At 34.7% G+C, this 16,635-nt stretch overlaps 1 protein-coding gene across 7 annotated transcripts in view; it reads left to right on the top strand.

Moving 5' to 3' along the window:
• The window catches only part of LOC108313244 (integrin subunit beta 3 binding protein), an 87,254-nt gene extending 72,041 nt beyond the window's left edge, over window positions 1–15,213 (top strand). For 2 of the 7 annotated variants that reach the window (XM_017541549.2, XM_037743115.1), the window contains exons 5-10: window positions 1,735–1,813; window positions 2,591–2,684; window positions 3,279–3,335; window positions 8,912–9,005; window positions 9,688–9,738; window positions 14,889–15,213. In XM_017541549.2, coding sequence (XP_017397038.2) covers window positions 1,735–1,813; window positions 2,591–2,684; window positions 3,279–3,335; window positions 8,912–9,005; window positions 9,688–9,703 — 340 coding nt within the window. In that variant the 3' untranslated portion in view covers window positions 9,704–9,738; window positions 14,889–15,213. The other 5 variants (XM_017541551.2, XM_037743117.1, XM_037743116.1 and 2 more) reach the window with 4 other exon arrangements.
• The last annotated feature ends 1,422 nt before the right edge of the window (window positions 15,214–16,635 follow it).

Here is a 16,635-nt window from a genome sequence, read left to right on the forward strand (position 1 = left end):
TTTGCTCTTGTTACCCAGGCTGGAGTGCAATGGCGCTATCTCGGCTCACCGCAACCTCCGCCTCCTGGGTTCAGGCAATTCTCCTGCCTCAGCCTCCCAAGCAGCTGGGATTACAGGTACCCAACACAACACCTGGCTGATTTTTGTATTTTTAGTAGATGGGGTTTTACCATGTTGGCCAGGCTGGTTTTGAACTCCTGACCTCAAATGATGCACCCACCTTGGCCTCCCAAAGTGCTGGGATTATAGGCATGAGATACCACGCCCAGCCAATTTTTAGTTTTTGCATAATGCTGTCAGGTCTCCGTTTCTTATTTGCATATTTAGATAAAATTTTACTTAGTTGAAGCTTACTGTACATACCCATTGTATATCAAAATTTTAACATATTTGTCTTATTTTTAATAGCACAAAAATATCATTGAATAACAATGTAATCTTGAAAAAGCATTTAAATAGAATTTCTGGATTCTCATAAAATCGATATGGATTTATGCCATTTGAAACAGTACGAGGCTAATGAGCACTTGAAATATGGCTAGTATGAAAAGAGATGTGCTGTTAATATGTAAAGTACACCTGGATTTGAAAAAAGTATAAAATATTGCAATTTTTATATTAATTACATGTTGAAATAGTGTTTTGAATATATTGAGTTGAATATATTGATTTAAATATATTTAAACATTAAAATTATTAAAGAAATTTTACCTTTTTGTTCCTTTTACTGTGGCTACTAAAAATTTTAAATTACATACATGGCTTACATTATTTTTCTGTTACACTGTGTTGATATAGATTATCACAAACAGCGGTGGGATCTTAAAATTAGAAAAGAAAGTAAAATTTTAACAATGAGGGAATGGTTAAATCATTTTTAGTATGTTTACTAAATAGAATATTGTACAGCCTTTAATACGTGGCCCCCCAAAATGTATATAATGTTATATTAGGTAAAGAAAGCATGGCCAGACAGCATGGCTCACACCTGTAATCACAGCACTTTGGGAGGCCAAGGTAAGAGGATCGATTGAACCCAGGCAGTTGAAGCCACAGTAAGCCATGATTATACCACTGCACTTCAGCCTGGCAACAGAGGTAAACCCAATTTCTTTAAAAACAAAACAAAACAAAACAAAACCAAAAAAAGGATGATAACAAAGCTATACAATTTTTTTTTTTCTAACTAGGAGAATTTTTCCAAAAAGCTAACTGGAGATATGTTCAGAAGATTGAATTCCAAGTGATGTTTCACTCTTTTCCTTTTATTTTCAAATTTAAAATAAAGTCATAAAACTTATTTTTATGTTTTATAAAGTTTATAAAAATAAAGCTTTTTATGTTTTATGACTTTATTATATCAAATATATTAAACTTTATATATATTTATGACTTTATTATATCAAATATATTAAAGTCATAAAACTTTATTTTAAAAAAAGTTACTGGGTGATACTGATTCATAGACTCAGATCAAAGTAAATGAAGGAATGGTGGTATATTAGTGTTCTCAATATGGTACTGTGTAACAGCCAACTATGTCTTCCATCCCACTGCTCCATGGGAATTAGAAAGTAAAACTTCAAAAGATAGGACAGTTGATAATATATATATTGTGTTTGTAAAGAATGAGATAACCTAAGTCTAAGGTCCTTCAAAGAGTTAGAGCTCTGAAAATCTTGCCCTGTTTAAATGCTTCCCCTTGCTAAGATTTATTTTTTTCTTTATTACTAGATTCATGATGTTGCTATCTAAAGTTGAGAAATTGTCAGAAGAAATCGTGGAGATAATGCAAAATTTAAGTAGTATACAGGTTTGCATTTTTTCGTACTTCTACTCTATTTGAAAAAGATAAAAGGAAAGAAGTGTCCCAGGTTGGAGAATCCAATCCAGGAAAGAGTTTGCACAGAGTATGTTTGACTTACTTTTCATGGGAATTTTTTTTTTAATAGAACACTATTTAACCATAATATTTTAGTAATGTCTGGCTTTTCACATTTAAATATAAATTGGTAGATTATGTTTAGTCTTTTTAGTTAATTTTATATATATATATATATATAAATATATTATTAAAAAATATATATATATATATTTTTTTTTTAGACAGAGTTTCACTCTCTCGTTGCCCAGGCCGGAGTGCAATGCACGATCTCAGCTCACCACAACCTCTGCCTCTCGGGTTCAAGTGATTCTCCTGCCTCAGCCTTCTGAGTAGCTGGGATTACAGGCATGCACCACCACACCGGGCTGATTTTGTTTTTGTTTTTGTTTTTGTTTTTTTCAGTAGAGACAGGGTTTCTCCATGTTGGTCAGGGTGGTCTCAAACTCCTGACCTCAGGTCATCTGCCCTCCTTGACCTCCCAAAGTGCTGGAATTACATGTGTGAGCCACTGTGCCCAGCCCTTATAAATTGTTTTTATTCAGGCATTTTAGGGCTTGAAATATTTGACCTAGCAGAAAAAGTTAAATATCCTAACAGAGTTTAAGTGTTTCAAATGAAGGAAACAAGTACTGTATTTTCACAAGATGTGTCAGTAATCTCGTATGTGTACAGAAACTGAACTCATTCAAGATGGCTTTCTTGTAGGCTTTGGAGGGCAGTAGAGAGCTTGAAAATCTCATTGGAATCTCCTGTGGATCACGTTTCTTGAAAAGAGAAATGAAGAAAACCAAAGAACTAAGTAAGAATTTATGAATTTTCATTGACAGTAATTTTAAGGATAAACCTATTAATTTGTCTCAAATTTAAATTCAATAGACTTCCTTATATATATCATTACTGGACATGTGATAAAAATACTGTTACCTCCTTTAAGAAGCCACATATCTTTCACCAGGATGTGTTATTTTGGGGATTCTGCTTGAATGTGAATGAAAAGACTGTACCTTGGAAACTGGTAGTAGGCTTTTTAAACATAATGTCCCCCTCCTTTTTTTTTTTTTTTTTTTTTTTGAGACAGAGTTTCGCTCTTGTTACCCAGGCTGGAGTGCAATGGCGCGATCTCGGCTCACCGCAACCTCCACCTCCTGGGTTCAGGCGATTCTCCTGCCTCAGCCTCCTGAGTAGCTGGGATTACAGGCACGCACCACCATGCCCAGCTAATTTTTTGTATTTTTAGTAGAGACGGGGTTTCACCGTGTTGACCAGGATGGTCTCGATCTCTCGACCTCGTGATCCACCCGCCTCGGCCTCCCAAAGTGCTGGGATTACAGGCTTGAGCCACTGCGCCCGGCCCTCTATTAATTCTTAATGTGGGATTTTTTTCTTCTTTTAGTGACAGAAGTAACTAAACAAAAACTGTTTGAAAAGAGTTCAGGACTTCCTCACAGAGGTAAGTAGTTGTGTTTTAGTTTATTACATAAAAAGATGTTTTCATCCCATTTTGTCAATTAAAACTAATCATCATAAATCTTTTTTAGTGGTTTTCTTTTTTCCTCAGAGATCCCTGTTCTGAAATGTGTTCTTTTAAGAGATCCTGAATCTCATTTGAAAAGTTTTATATTGCATTTAGCAGAAGATATCTGATGAGATCAACTCTCTGACGATTGAACTTTTTAAATGTCTTTTGAAATGCAGTCTTCTACATAAGATTTAAGTTTTGTCTTTTTATTAAAATTTCTTTTTGAGAATACAGACAAATAGGAGCAACAATGCATTAATATACTGCAGTTTTTAGTGTTGCACTAGAAGCATTAAGAGTTACTTTTTAACTACTATTCTGGAAACTTTCACATCATTAATGTGCTTTGTTCTACTATGAACTCTTATGCCTCTGAGCATTTCATAGTATGGAAAACTAAATAAACACATTTTAAGTTTCCATAGGAAGTACACATTCACACCTCAATAACAAAATAATCATAAATTATAAAATACTAAAACCTTTAAATTAATATAAGGTGATTAATAGTACTGACATGAATCCTATTTAGCAATTTCTGCAAGTGGAATTAGGCCTTAAAATGGGTGGCCGTGTTTGTAGCCTACCATTTTTAAATACCTATGACTGCCATTTATTTAGTACCTATAATTACTATATTCTCAATACTAGGATCAGCACATCTTTACAGCAATGTGGCAAGAGAGCTACACTGTATTGTCATTGTCATTATAGACAAGGAGTGAAGACACAAAAATATTCAGTAACGTGCCCAAGACTTTTACTTAGGTGACAGAGCAAGGATTCCAACCAAAGACCAGTCTGCCCTCAAAAATTCTGTTCTTCTCATTATTCTATGTTATCTCTTCCTAAAGCAAAGGAAATCATCTAATCATCCCAGCTTTCAGATTCAAACATGGCACATAATTGAAACTGCTTCAACCAATCTGACATATTAGCCTGAGTTTAGAACCTTTAATAAGCCACTGATGGGTTCACGATGGAAAGTGCTAGAATTGCCAGCCAGTCAGATTAAAAGGCCAGCTGGGTCATGGCAGGGCTGCAGCCATGGCAAGACTCCTCCAAAACTTATATGGGAAGGCAGCTGAATAGGCTTCCTGAGCTTTTCAGTTGAATAACTAACATCTACTGTGATGCCAACAATTTAAGAACACGAAAGGTAGCTCTTTCTTGGCAATGGCTTGGGCTGTCTTCTTTTTCAAAAAGAACTTTATGTCTGTATGCGTGTGTGTGTGTGTGTGTGTGTGTTTATATAAAATATATATATATTTTATATATATTTTAGAGACAGGATTGTACCCCGTCACCCAGGCTGAAGTGATGATTACAGGCATGAGCCAACACACCTGACCTCTTGTCTCTTACTTTAGTTGTGTAACTTGATTAGAATGTGTAACTGGATTTCAGTAGTTTCAATCTCTCCTAACTTGACAAATTTTAAAGGATCACATTGGGAAAGTGAAATGTTTATTATTTCCCAATTGGAAGAAATCTTGCCAATCTATATATTCTATGCCAATAGTGTGATTTCTTTAAAAATCTGTAACTTCCTAGAACTAATTAGAATTAGGCTTAACATAGTTGGCTTTTGCAAACAGCTTTGAGGAATAAGAGGAGAACTCTAGAATAATTAAGTGAACTGTCACTGCTAATAACATAAAAAAAATTTCTTTTTTTAATGTATACTTCATTAAAACATTTTTCCTTCTAGGGGATACTTCTGTCATTTCCTTATGGCCATCTAAAATACATCAATTATTTGTGTGTTTATGCATGATCAGCCTTGAAACTGTTTTCTATTATTAAGGCTGACTTGCCCATTACCAGATTTTTCCAAAGGACTGACTTCCTGCTTAGAGGAGACTGTATCACTAAATCATGTTTGTAAATTTCTAATAATTTTGATTATTTGTTGGTTTAAACGAAAACTCAGTTTAAAATATATAATACATAGTATCTAGATAAGTATGTTATGTATTAATGTGTATTACATTCTATGTAGTCGTCTTCCAATTCTGTTTCTTGGTAGGAGCTACATTAGCTCTTTATATTTCCTGAGGTATTAAAAACTTCATTAGCATTTTACCTAATTTTGGAAAATTCATATTGCCTGAAAAATAGATTAAACCTTATTTTTGTTGTAATTTGAATTTGAGCTATATAATTTTCCTGAGTGCTTTTCCTACCTCTTTCTCTGGTTCCTAACATATATATTAGTTCTTGAGGGTTTTTGTTTGTTTTGTTTTTTGGTTAACGATTATGTACACACACAAACATGCACACACATGTAAATTTTTTTATTAAGGTGACAATTTTTACCCTTTTCTGCTCATACATTCATTTTAAGAGGATTTTGCTAATTTTTTTGACATCTCAAGCTAATTTGCTTTAGTTCCTTATTTTGCAATCTGGCCTTGAAATTTCCACTTTACTTTTTTTTTAATTTATTCATTTTTACTATGCTGTTATGCAGAATTGTTTAAGTTTTAAAATGTTTTGGGAGTTTGTCATAATAGTAGAAAATAAGTAAAATAAAAATCATCCCTATAATATGTATAGGATATATTAAGGTAATTATAAAAATGAGAATAAGGCAATTACTTGTTTCACTGTCAAAAGAATATCCTTCAGATTCTTCTGGGTTTTTGGTGTTTTGTTTTGTTCTTTTGTCTTTCAGATTCTTATAAAATTTTCCTGGAATAGTTAAAATAAACAGTACCATGAGAATTTCAATATTTATGCTATCATTGCCTCTTCTAGTTGGTCTTTTAGTTCTACTAATATTATTTTTTCATTTCTGTGGGAATTTCAGTTACTTCAGTTGCAGTCTTTATTACAGTAAGAGTATAATTGTAAAAATAACACTCTAATGTTTTAAGTAAATAGACATCTGACACACATTCTTAAGGCTTTATGTAACTTATTCAGGAGAAATTTAAAACCCAATAAAATTAAAAGGCACACTGAGATTTTCATAATTTCATAAGAACTGGACCTGGTAAATGGGGATGCCTTGATGAGAGTATATGAATAAAAGATTTCCTCTGCTAAACAAAGATTTCTTAAACAAAGGAATACTTCTTTCTTCAGTTACTTAGGAAATAAGCCTAATTTTGCTTTCCTCAGTAACACTGGCTTTATGACTATTAGGAAAATAATTAAATGAAAGGTTCTTTTTCTGTTTGATTTGGATGTGAATTTTCATAATTATTTTAAATTTGTTATGCTGAAGATTTAAAACATTAAATTTAAAAGATTTATTCAGTGGGCTGATACAGATGGAATGTCACATTATCATCACATGGTGAGGCATGAAATTTATTTACTTTACATAATCAACCTCTTCTTAAAACAACTTGATACAGATATTCCTTAGTCAATAGACGGCATTATATAGTACATAACAGTTTCAGTTTTTTCTGAAGATATTACAAAATACCATCATTGTTTGTCTATGACTAGTACTTCCAATAAACAAAATGTTTTTGAAAAGAATGTAAGCAAATTGTAGAGCAGTTGCCAAGATATGAAATCTAGACACTTAGCTTCAGTCCAAAACGTATTGTATCTGTTTTGAGAATAATTGTGTAGGTTGCAGTATGCATATTTTAAATGAAATGCAACCATCTGAACTTTACATTGTTCAAAAAACTTGACTGTTTCAGCTGTTTGTAATAGAAAATATTTCAGAATGTCCAACTCTGGTCTGTTTTAAAAGGCATAAACTACAATGTTCCTCTTTTCTTTAGTTAACTTTCTGTATTCTTACATAGTAAAATTTATCTTGGTTATAGGATTTTAAAGTTATCAAATTCTAGACAACAGGACAAATTTAAAACTCCTTCTGTTCTAACACTATAAAATAGTTTGATGTTCATTCTAACCACCCACTGAAGTATTTTTTAAACATAAAAATATGTTGTTCTTTCCCCCACTCAGGCTTGAAAAAGTATTCATCATATCAGCTAAATAATTTCAAATCCCAGAAGACTACTACCCTTTTAGTTTTCTGTTTTAACATTAAACAGTATCTTTTTTCAAACAGATACTTCAATTTTAAAAGCACTGAGGTTTGAAGTTTAGACATGAGGACTTTTAGGAGAAACAACAGAAATTCCCCCTCTGCTTTAACATTCTGGGTTTATCTGGAGATAAAAAATGGAGCCATTAATTTTGATAGCACAAATATACATTAATGTACACCTATAGTCCTCAGCTCTTTATAATGATTCAGCTATCATGTATGCCATACGTGAGTCATAACCTTTCCTATTAATAGTGTTAATGCTCTTTGTTTTACACTATTCGTCATTGTTTTGGGGGATGCATTTCAACTGCTAAAAATGCTTACTTGAGATTTGTCTAGGATTTAAGTAAAAATATAAACTGGTTTATTACTTTTCAGAGCCTTTTAAATAATTTCTTCCATGATTTAAATTTTTTTATACTTTAAAAGAAGTGCGGTCATTTTTCTTTCAAATAAAATCAGTAAAAAAAATTTAAACTATAGATTTGGACTCACTTAGTAGCAATTAGATGTTTAAGAGGTGTAAATAACTTGCTATCAGACATTACAAATATCCAGGTGCTCTGTATGTGCTGATGACAACAGAATTGAAAAGAAAGACTGTAATAATTCTGACTGGTTTTCTCTGCAGAAGATATTGATTATTTGTGTGTGGTGAGAGATTTGGAAAATTCAATTAAAGGAGTTGTGCAAAGGTTTCATAAATTTTCCTTCTACAGCGTGTACACAGACATTGTTGCGTATTAAATCAATGCAGCACTTCACAATATATTTTCTTTGAAACATAAAAATAAATAACATTTAAACAGTTCTGCTTACTACAGAAACAAATTTTATTTTCTGTGAAGCATTTAGTCATGTGCTATCACTGACTCATACACATTTGCCAGCTGTAACAAATTTTATAGACATTTTCCCCAGAGACATATCTCACATACTATGAATTTTTAAATGAGCAAATGGTGAAGAAGGGATGTCAGCAATATAAAAATTGATCAGTTAAAAGATAAAAGCATAAGTAAAGAGATTTGTATGGTAGTCTTAATAGGTTTTATTAAATAAAAATACTATAAAAAGACAGTAATGAATAGACTGAAGACTGTTCTTGAGGTGGAGAAAAATTATTCTGGCACATTTAGTAGAAATTGGTTTTATGTCACCTGACAGGTGAACTTTTTTTTCCCATTTTTAACTCTCAGAGTAGTCAAAAAAGCCCCACAAAAAAGAGTTACATAAATTATCTAAGTGGTTTACATATTTTAAACACAATAAAGCAAATGTTTATCATATTATGTAACTAGTTATATAGTTAAAAGCAGGACTTGGTAATTATTAAATATTAGGTGGTTTTTCCTCCAGCTCAGACCTCAGATAAGAGGAGGGTAGTCACTTTTATTCATAATATTCATACCAGGTGCTTCAGCCCTCTGGAACCTCTCTTTGAGGGCTCCAGAAGACTGTTATTTTTCCCTCTACCTAGATTGCTTTCTTCTCTGTCTAGCAAACTCCTGCTCATCCTTTAAGGTCAGCCTCAGATGTCACAACCTCTGTGAAGCTCTCCCCAGCTCTCCTAGGTAAAGCTAAATTTTAGCTTCATCTTCTAGGCTCCCACAACACTTGTCTGAATATTTTAAATGTTTCATGTTGTAGTGCATTGTAATTGTCTGGTTACAGGACTCTTTCTGGGCTCCTCTTTAGCAAACAGACAGAAAGTCTTACCTGTCTAGTACAACGCCTGCATAGAAGGTCCACGTGCAGTGCAGCCAATGTGTCAATGAACAAAAAGAATGTTTTAAAAAGAATTCTCTAAGTATTTTCAGATACTTATAAATTGCTGTTTTCTTACTTCATCAATGTTTATTGAGTGCCTACCATGCCCCAGCCATTGTTCTAGCATTGGGAACACACTGACAAACAAGGCAGACATAGTCCTGCCCTCAGGAGTATACAATCTAGCACAAATGACAAGTAATTTTAGTAACCACAAAGAGTATACTAACAATGGTAATAAGCATGTATTGTAATAAATGTCTTGGAGGTTTTCATAATAAATTTGAAAACATTCTGAAATAGAGTCAGGCTAACTGTAGGATGTTGAAATGAGAATTTATAGCCTCAGTGCTGCTATTTTTAATGTAAAACAATACTTTAGGTTGTTTTGATTTCATTTTGATTCAACATTTATTCTGCATCATATACTGTGGCAAGTTACTTTGAACTGTTTTCTGAAGAAAAAATCTTTCTTCTTTTCTATAGAATCGTGTCATCTTGACAGCTATGAATTCCTTAAAGCCATTTTAAACTGAGGTACTGTTTCACCTTTCTAATTTAGTTTAAGGTTGTGAAATTTCACTGTGTTCTGTTTAGGTGGAAACATTTTATTTACATAATCAGATTTGGTATTGTCTTTCTATAAGAAAACAGGGATATGAGTTTTGGAGCTTTAGTTGAAATTATATTAATCTAATCTTATAAACAACAGGAGGGCAGTCTGACATCTGTTAGAGGGTAATTGGAAAAGAACTGTTGAGCTGATGAGGCTAACTTTAAAAGTCAGAGAGGACACATTGTTAACTGAGTGTAAAAGGGTCCTTAATGGAGCACCTTTCACATAAACAGCTAAATAGACTAGCTAAATAGATGTTGACAAGTAGATTATAGTTTCTGTAGAACACACCTGACTGAAGAAGATATAACCAGTCTGTTAAATTTGGAAATGTGCTAAATTAAGTAAATCATTATATATTAATTTGTTACACCTTGCCTTCAGAACAATTCCTATTGATTCAACAATACAAGTAAAAATGATATGTTTACAAATAGCTTATTATAATATATAAGCTAAAAGCAATGTGAGTCATGATATATTAGTGTTTAGTGTACCTGTAACTGAAGATTCACATTAAGAACTGGCATTAGGGGCTAGGCACAGTGATTGATGCCTGTAATCCCAGCACTGTGAGAGGCCAAAGCAAGAGGATCGCTTGATCCCAGGACCAACCTAGGCAACATAGTGAGAGACCTTGTCTCTACAAAAAATAGAAAAGTTAGTTGGGTGTGGTGGCACATGCCTGTAGTCCCAGCTACTCAGGAGGCTGACTTGGGAGGATCACTTGAGCCCACATGGTAGAGGCTATAGTGAGACATGATCACTGACCTCCATGACAGATTGAGACCCTGCCTAGAGAAAAAAAAAAGAATTCTTATCTTACCAGGTATGCTGCCTGCTATCTCTTAGGGAAAAAAATTAAAGCACAATTAAATAATTATATATTTGGAAATGGTATATCAAGTGATTAATATTAGCTTCCTGACAAGCTAGTCTTAATAGATGCAAAGCACCTTATATAGAAAATTATGTCACAGATTTTTATGAAAATGTTTATTCTGTTGTATGCAGTAAACAGTAGCTTATACTCTGTTGTTTGCAGTAAATAATAGCTTATAATAGCTAATATTTATTGAGTACTTTGCTTTGTTTTATTTTTTGGGAATTTTTTTTGAGACAGTGTCTCACTCTGTCACCCAGGCTGGCATGCAATGGCATGATCTTGGCTTACTACAGCCTCCGCCTCCCGGGTTCAAGTGATTCTCCTGCCTCAGCCTTCCGAGTAGCTGGGATTACAAGTGAGCACCGCCATGCCCAGCTAATTGTTTGTATTTTTAGTAGAGGTGGGGTTTCACCATGTTATCCAGGCTAGTCTTGAACTACTAACCTCAAGTGAACCACTTGTCTTGGCCTCCCAAAGTGCTGGGATTACAGACGTGAGCCACCGCGCCTGGCCCTATTGAGTACTTTCTATGTACCAGCAGTGTTATAAGCACTTTATACATATCCCATTTAATCTTCACAACTTGTGAGGTAGATACAGTTATTACTTTTATAGGTGAGGCAATTGAGGCACAAATGAGGTTAAGTACCTTTTCCCAGAATCACCTTCAACAGGGCTGGGATACTAAACCGAGTAGTCTGGTGCCAGAGCCTATGCTCTTGCCACTACCCAGTAGTAATCTGTGAATGTCAGGCTTCACTACTGGCCAAGGATTTTATATCCTATTAAATAAAGGTAATATATACATATTATCTTTATATACCGTATATGTAATAGGATATATATGTATGTATACATATATATATCCATCCACATACACCTATATTCATTCATTATAAGGTTAACATTTTATAAAATTTCTGACCCATGAAAATCCAACAGAGAACATATTAGATGGTGATCATAGATACGTCTTCACAATTACACATTTAGTAAATGAACATGCACATTTAGTGTTTGATAGTCTCCTTAATAAATTTACAGGGAATTCAGAGCACTGAGAATAGCTTTATGTTAATGCATTTTAGTAAAGATAACCACGTTTTGGGGTGTTGTTTTGAGTCTTTAAGTAATACTTTCAAGAAACTTAAAAGAATTAGGGTTGAGCTACCAATCAACTTCCCTTTCAGTGAGAAGCAAAAGGAAAAATGACAGTGAAATTAAGTGACTTCACCTTTGAGGCATCTGCCTCAGTTCTGCTTTTGCCCATGTTTTCTTCTCACTTTGAGCATTTTCTTCATCTCCTTCATTCCCTGACTTTTCACCTTAGTGTATATGGTTTCCAAATTATTTGTGACCTCCCTCCTGGATTATAAACCCACAATGTCAGCTCCCATACAATGTCCCCCAAGTATACTGATTTCAATATTTCCCCTTCAAAGTTGCTTTTCCTGTACTTTTAGGGATTATATCATTCCATTGGTCAAATTCTCTTTTTGTCCCCACATCCAAACGCTGCCAGATTATATTACTTCTGAGAATGCTTAATTGTCCTTTCCACACCCACTGGATCAGTTTATTCCTTTATTACCTCTCTTCCAGATTATCATTGTCCTTATTGTAACTTACCTGTCTGCCCTTAGGTCCCTTTCCCCTACAGCCTGTCCTGCTACTGGAAAAATGTATGCTTTAGAATATATTACTCTACTGTATGTACAATAAAATCCACATTTTAACTGACATTCAGGGATTTCCCTGATCTGCCCACAGCTTGCCTTTCCAGTTTCTTCATTGTGCCTCATTCACTCTAGATTACTTGCCATTTCCCAGGCACCTTCCCTACTCCAGAAAGTGCCTGTCTCGTGTCCTTACCTTTGGTCTTGTCTGCTCTGCCTAGCATGCCTTTGCTCTCATTTTTGCCAAAATTTTATCCGTCTTTCAAAACCTGCTTAGAACTCAACTTCTACATAAGCTTCCCCAAATCCCTTTCCCCATATTTTCTCATTGCCCTTTTGTGTATTTGTCATAGCTGCCTGACTGGTATGCTTAAGGGAGGATGTGAATGAAATTCCCGATTTTGTCCCTTTGCCCTAGAAACCTGACACATAGTACTCCTGATATCACTGTGGCCAAATTCCCTGCCTGCACAACAGCTCCAGTCCTCTGTCACACTTCAGTGATTATTCTTCTTGACCTGTAATTGTTCAGTGGGGAGGACTGTCCCATACAAATTCACCCCCAGAGCCTTTAAAAAGTGAAGGCTTTATGAAACAATGCTAGAATTAAGAGAGAAAGTTAGGGTGACAGCAACCCAGAGGCCACAGCCAGAGTGCTAAGACCATCAAAAGAAGGGAAGGGAAAAACATTTTGGCTAATGTTAACAGGGGATACTGGGATATTTTATTAACAGTGTGGATTAATCACTTGGGTAACAGAAGGATGAGACTTAGTATGGACAAAGCACTGTGTATAATGGCAGTTTGAAACCTAATAAGGACACAAGAACAATATAAGGCAAGAATGATAAATGATACAAGTTCAGACTCTTCTGTCCAATAACAAGTACAAACAAGGATTGTGAATCCAATGAGGATCAAAGTATCAACTTGATTTTTGATGGAATTGATAACCCCCAACCTGGCAAGCTCTGAAGTAGAAGCTTGGGGTAACTAAGGTAGATTGCCTTAAAGCAGAAATGCACTCTTCTTTCTCACACTAAGTAAATCTTGAACTCTGTGCACTTTCCTGAACGTAAAATCTGGATCTTTGAAATAGACCCCCAAGTCCATGTGGCTCTAATGCTGTGAAGACCACAGGCCTGCCTTTTACATGCTTGATGGCAGGTCAGCACAATAGAATGGGTTGGTCTCCCTACTACATGAAATTAGGAAGTATTATTAAAAAAAAAAAAAAAAAAAAAAAGGTCCACTGGGATTGAGAGTAGACAGTGATAGGGAAACTACAAGAAGGGAAGAATTTGTGTAATGTTACTAGTAAAATGTAGACCAATGAATGTTCTGGACTTTGACCAATCAAATTCATCACACTTCCATGGAGTGCAGAGGAAGAGTTGACAGACGTTTCTTCCCCTTCAGATTGAGAAGTATAAACATTCCTCTCTACTGTAAGTACCAGATGAAGAATAAGCAGTGTTATGGGAATTCACAGCATACATAGATCACCTCAGGGTGGGATTATCAGTTTGTTTTTTTTTAAAGACAGGCTCTTGTTCTGTCACCCTGGCTGGAATGCAATGCTGCGATCATAGCTCACTGCATCCTTGACCTTCTGGGCTCAAGCAGTCCTTCTGCCTTGGCCTCCCAAATGCTAGGATTACAGGCATGAGCCACCACTCCCAGCCTTATTAGGTCATTTGTAAAGATCTTTTCCTACATGCCCTATGGTAATGTATGCCATCAGTTGTCAATGACTGCTTTCTTCAAAGGCTTTCTCTCACAGAAGAGTCCTAAGCCTGAAAAGACATGAGCCTCTATCACCACTAGGAGTCCCCAGAGGGACATATTCTAAATATGAATCTGTTATAGTAAACATTGTCTTTTGGGCGGGGGTGGGGGGGGCAGTTGTTGGAGGAAACACCTGCTGAAAGACCCCTAGAAAAGGCATGTAAATTTGGTGTTTCCTGTAGGCCTTGTTGGAGTTTTAAAATTCTCTGAGAAGTATCTCATGTAAGTATAGTCACATAAGATAAAGAATACTGACTGCTATGTCAAAGTAGTCAAAAATAAGCAAATGAGGCTGGGCACGGTGGCTCACGCCTGTAATCCCAGCACTTTGGGACGCTAAAGCAGGCAGATAATGAGCTCAGGAGTTCAATACCAGCCTGGCCGATATAGTGAAACCCCGTCTCTACTAAAAATGTAAAAAGTAGCTGAGTGTGGTGGCACGAGCCTGTAGTCCCAGCTATTTGGGAGGCTGAGGCAGAATTGTTTGAACCTGGGAGGCAAAGGCTGCAGTGAGCCGAGACCATGCCATGTACTCCAGCTGGGGTGACAGATTAAGCCTCCATCTCAAAAAATAATAATAAGCAAATGAGAGATTGCCAGCATCTAACTAAACTATGTACCAAATTAGATTATTAATGGGTATTAAAATCATTTCTTAAGTCATGTATGAGATGCATGTTAACTAATTTTTGATAATATAATTATCTTTTATATCCCACAGGCATTTAGAAGAAATGCACTCACCATAAGCATCAACTTCTGCATCTGCCTGATCATATTTAAAGGAACAGAGAAATATTTGTAATTAATCTGCCCAGTAAATACCAGCTTGTAGCAGTCGGCAGGTGCACATCTAGATAAAATTTCTTGCAGCTAATTTAAACTTTCTACACACAAGTAGATAATCTCAATGTAAATAATATATTTCTTCTTGACTCTTTAATGTAAGCCAACATGGAGAGGAGACTTATATTCTGTAGCACATACATTTCTGTGGACTTTTAGCACTTGTGGGTAGACATAATAAAGCATGTATAAAAATGGCACCTTTGGTAGAGCTATGTATTTTTCTGAAATGCAGATTAAATATAATGGTGAGTAGAATTAAGTACCAGTTTTCCCATTTAAAGCCTCAGCTGCTTATTAATTTATAGATTCTTAAAAAATTTTTTTAATTTATCTAGTCTGTTGTGTAGCTACTATCTCAGAAGTGAGTTTTTATTTTCCTATGCTTGTAGAGAGAAAAACATTTTCAAGGTTTTAAAATGTCAATACCATTTATAAAATATTAGAATGTATTTTTCAGTACAAATGTTTTAAATATGAAGTTTTTTGAGCTAAACCACAGAGGCTACTGAATTTAAGAAAAAGACATTTATTGAGGGCAATATGTGATCCTTTCTAAATTTTGAAATATTAAATTTCAATTATTCTGTGGTGTTTTCTGTCGTCATCATGTTTTCATTGTCACTCCCGAAATAAAGGGGTGAAGGGAATCAGAGAGTATGTTATCTTGATAATGAAACCTATGCTTTTCTTGACCATTTCTATAGGGAAAAACTGTTTTTCCTTTAGTACTTTGCCCTAAGTTTTAGCAAAATTAGTAGAAAATATTACCATGTCATTTGAGTATATCATGAAAATAAAAACTACATGGAAATCTGAAACAAAATTTAACAAATTAAGGTCGAAAACAACTCATTTTCCACTGTGTGCAATGGTACAAGCCTTTAATCTCAGCTACTACCCAGGAGGCTGAAACAGGATTGCTTGAGCCCAGGAGTTTAAGACCAGACTAGGCAACACAGCAAGACATGTATCTCAGAAAAAAAAAACAACTTACTTTCCCCTTAGAGAAATTTTAAATTCACCTTTTTAAAATGAAATGTTTTTAATATAAATATAAAATTACCTTCATTATTTTATACTATATTTATACTATTAATATAAATTATATAAATTACCTTCATTATTTTCCTCATACTGCTTAAATAAGAAATTTATTCTGATAAATAGGATGTTACCAAAAATATGCTAAAAAAGGATTATTCTAGCATTGAAAACTAACCTTAGGTTGTAAGCCAAAACATTTTATGAAGTAACTTATGTTGGGTAATACAGGGTTAAGAAATAGGTTGGTTTCATATATAATCCAAGTTATATAGGTATGTGCTTAATGCTATTAGACCAGTTACTGTATGTTTGACTTCTTGATATACTAAGCTTTTGCCTTGCTGAACAGCTGGGTCTGCTGAGAATCATTTCCCAGTTCTTTTCATTGTAGATCAGATGACTCTCACTTTATCACCCTTGGAGGCCACATGAAGGACAAAGCAGAAAGATCCACACACAAAACTAATGTTTATATGGGGGGAGGGGGAGTTGCAGGGGATATACTTGGCCCTGATCTTCCAATGAACATAACAGAATTGAGACTTGAAACCATTGTGTTACTTTAACCATTATTT

Source organism: Cebus imitator, unplaced genomic scaffold (assembly GCF_001604975.1).
Source record: "Cebus imitator isolate Cc_AM_T3 unplaced genomic scaffold, Cebus_imitator-1.0 Scaffold135, whole genome shotgun sequence".
Taxonomy (NCBI): domain Eukaryota; kingdom Metazoa; phylum Chordata; class Mammalia; order Primates; family Cebidae; genus Cebus; species Cebus imitator.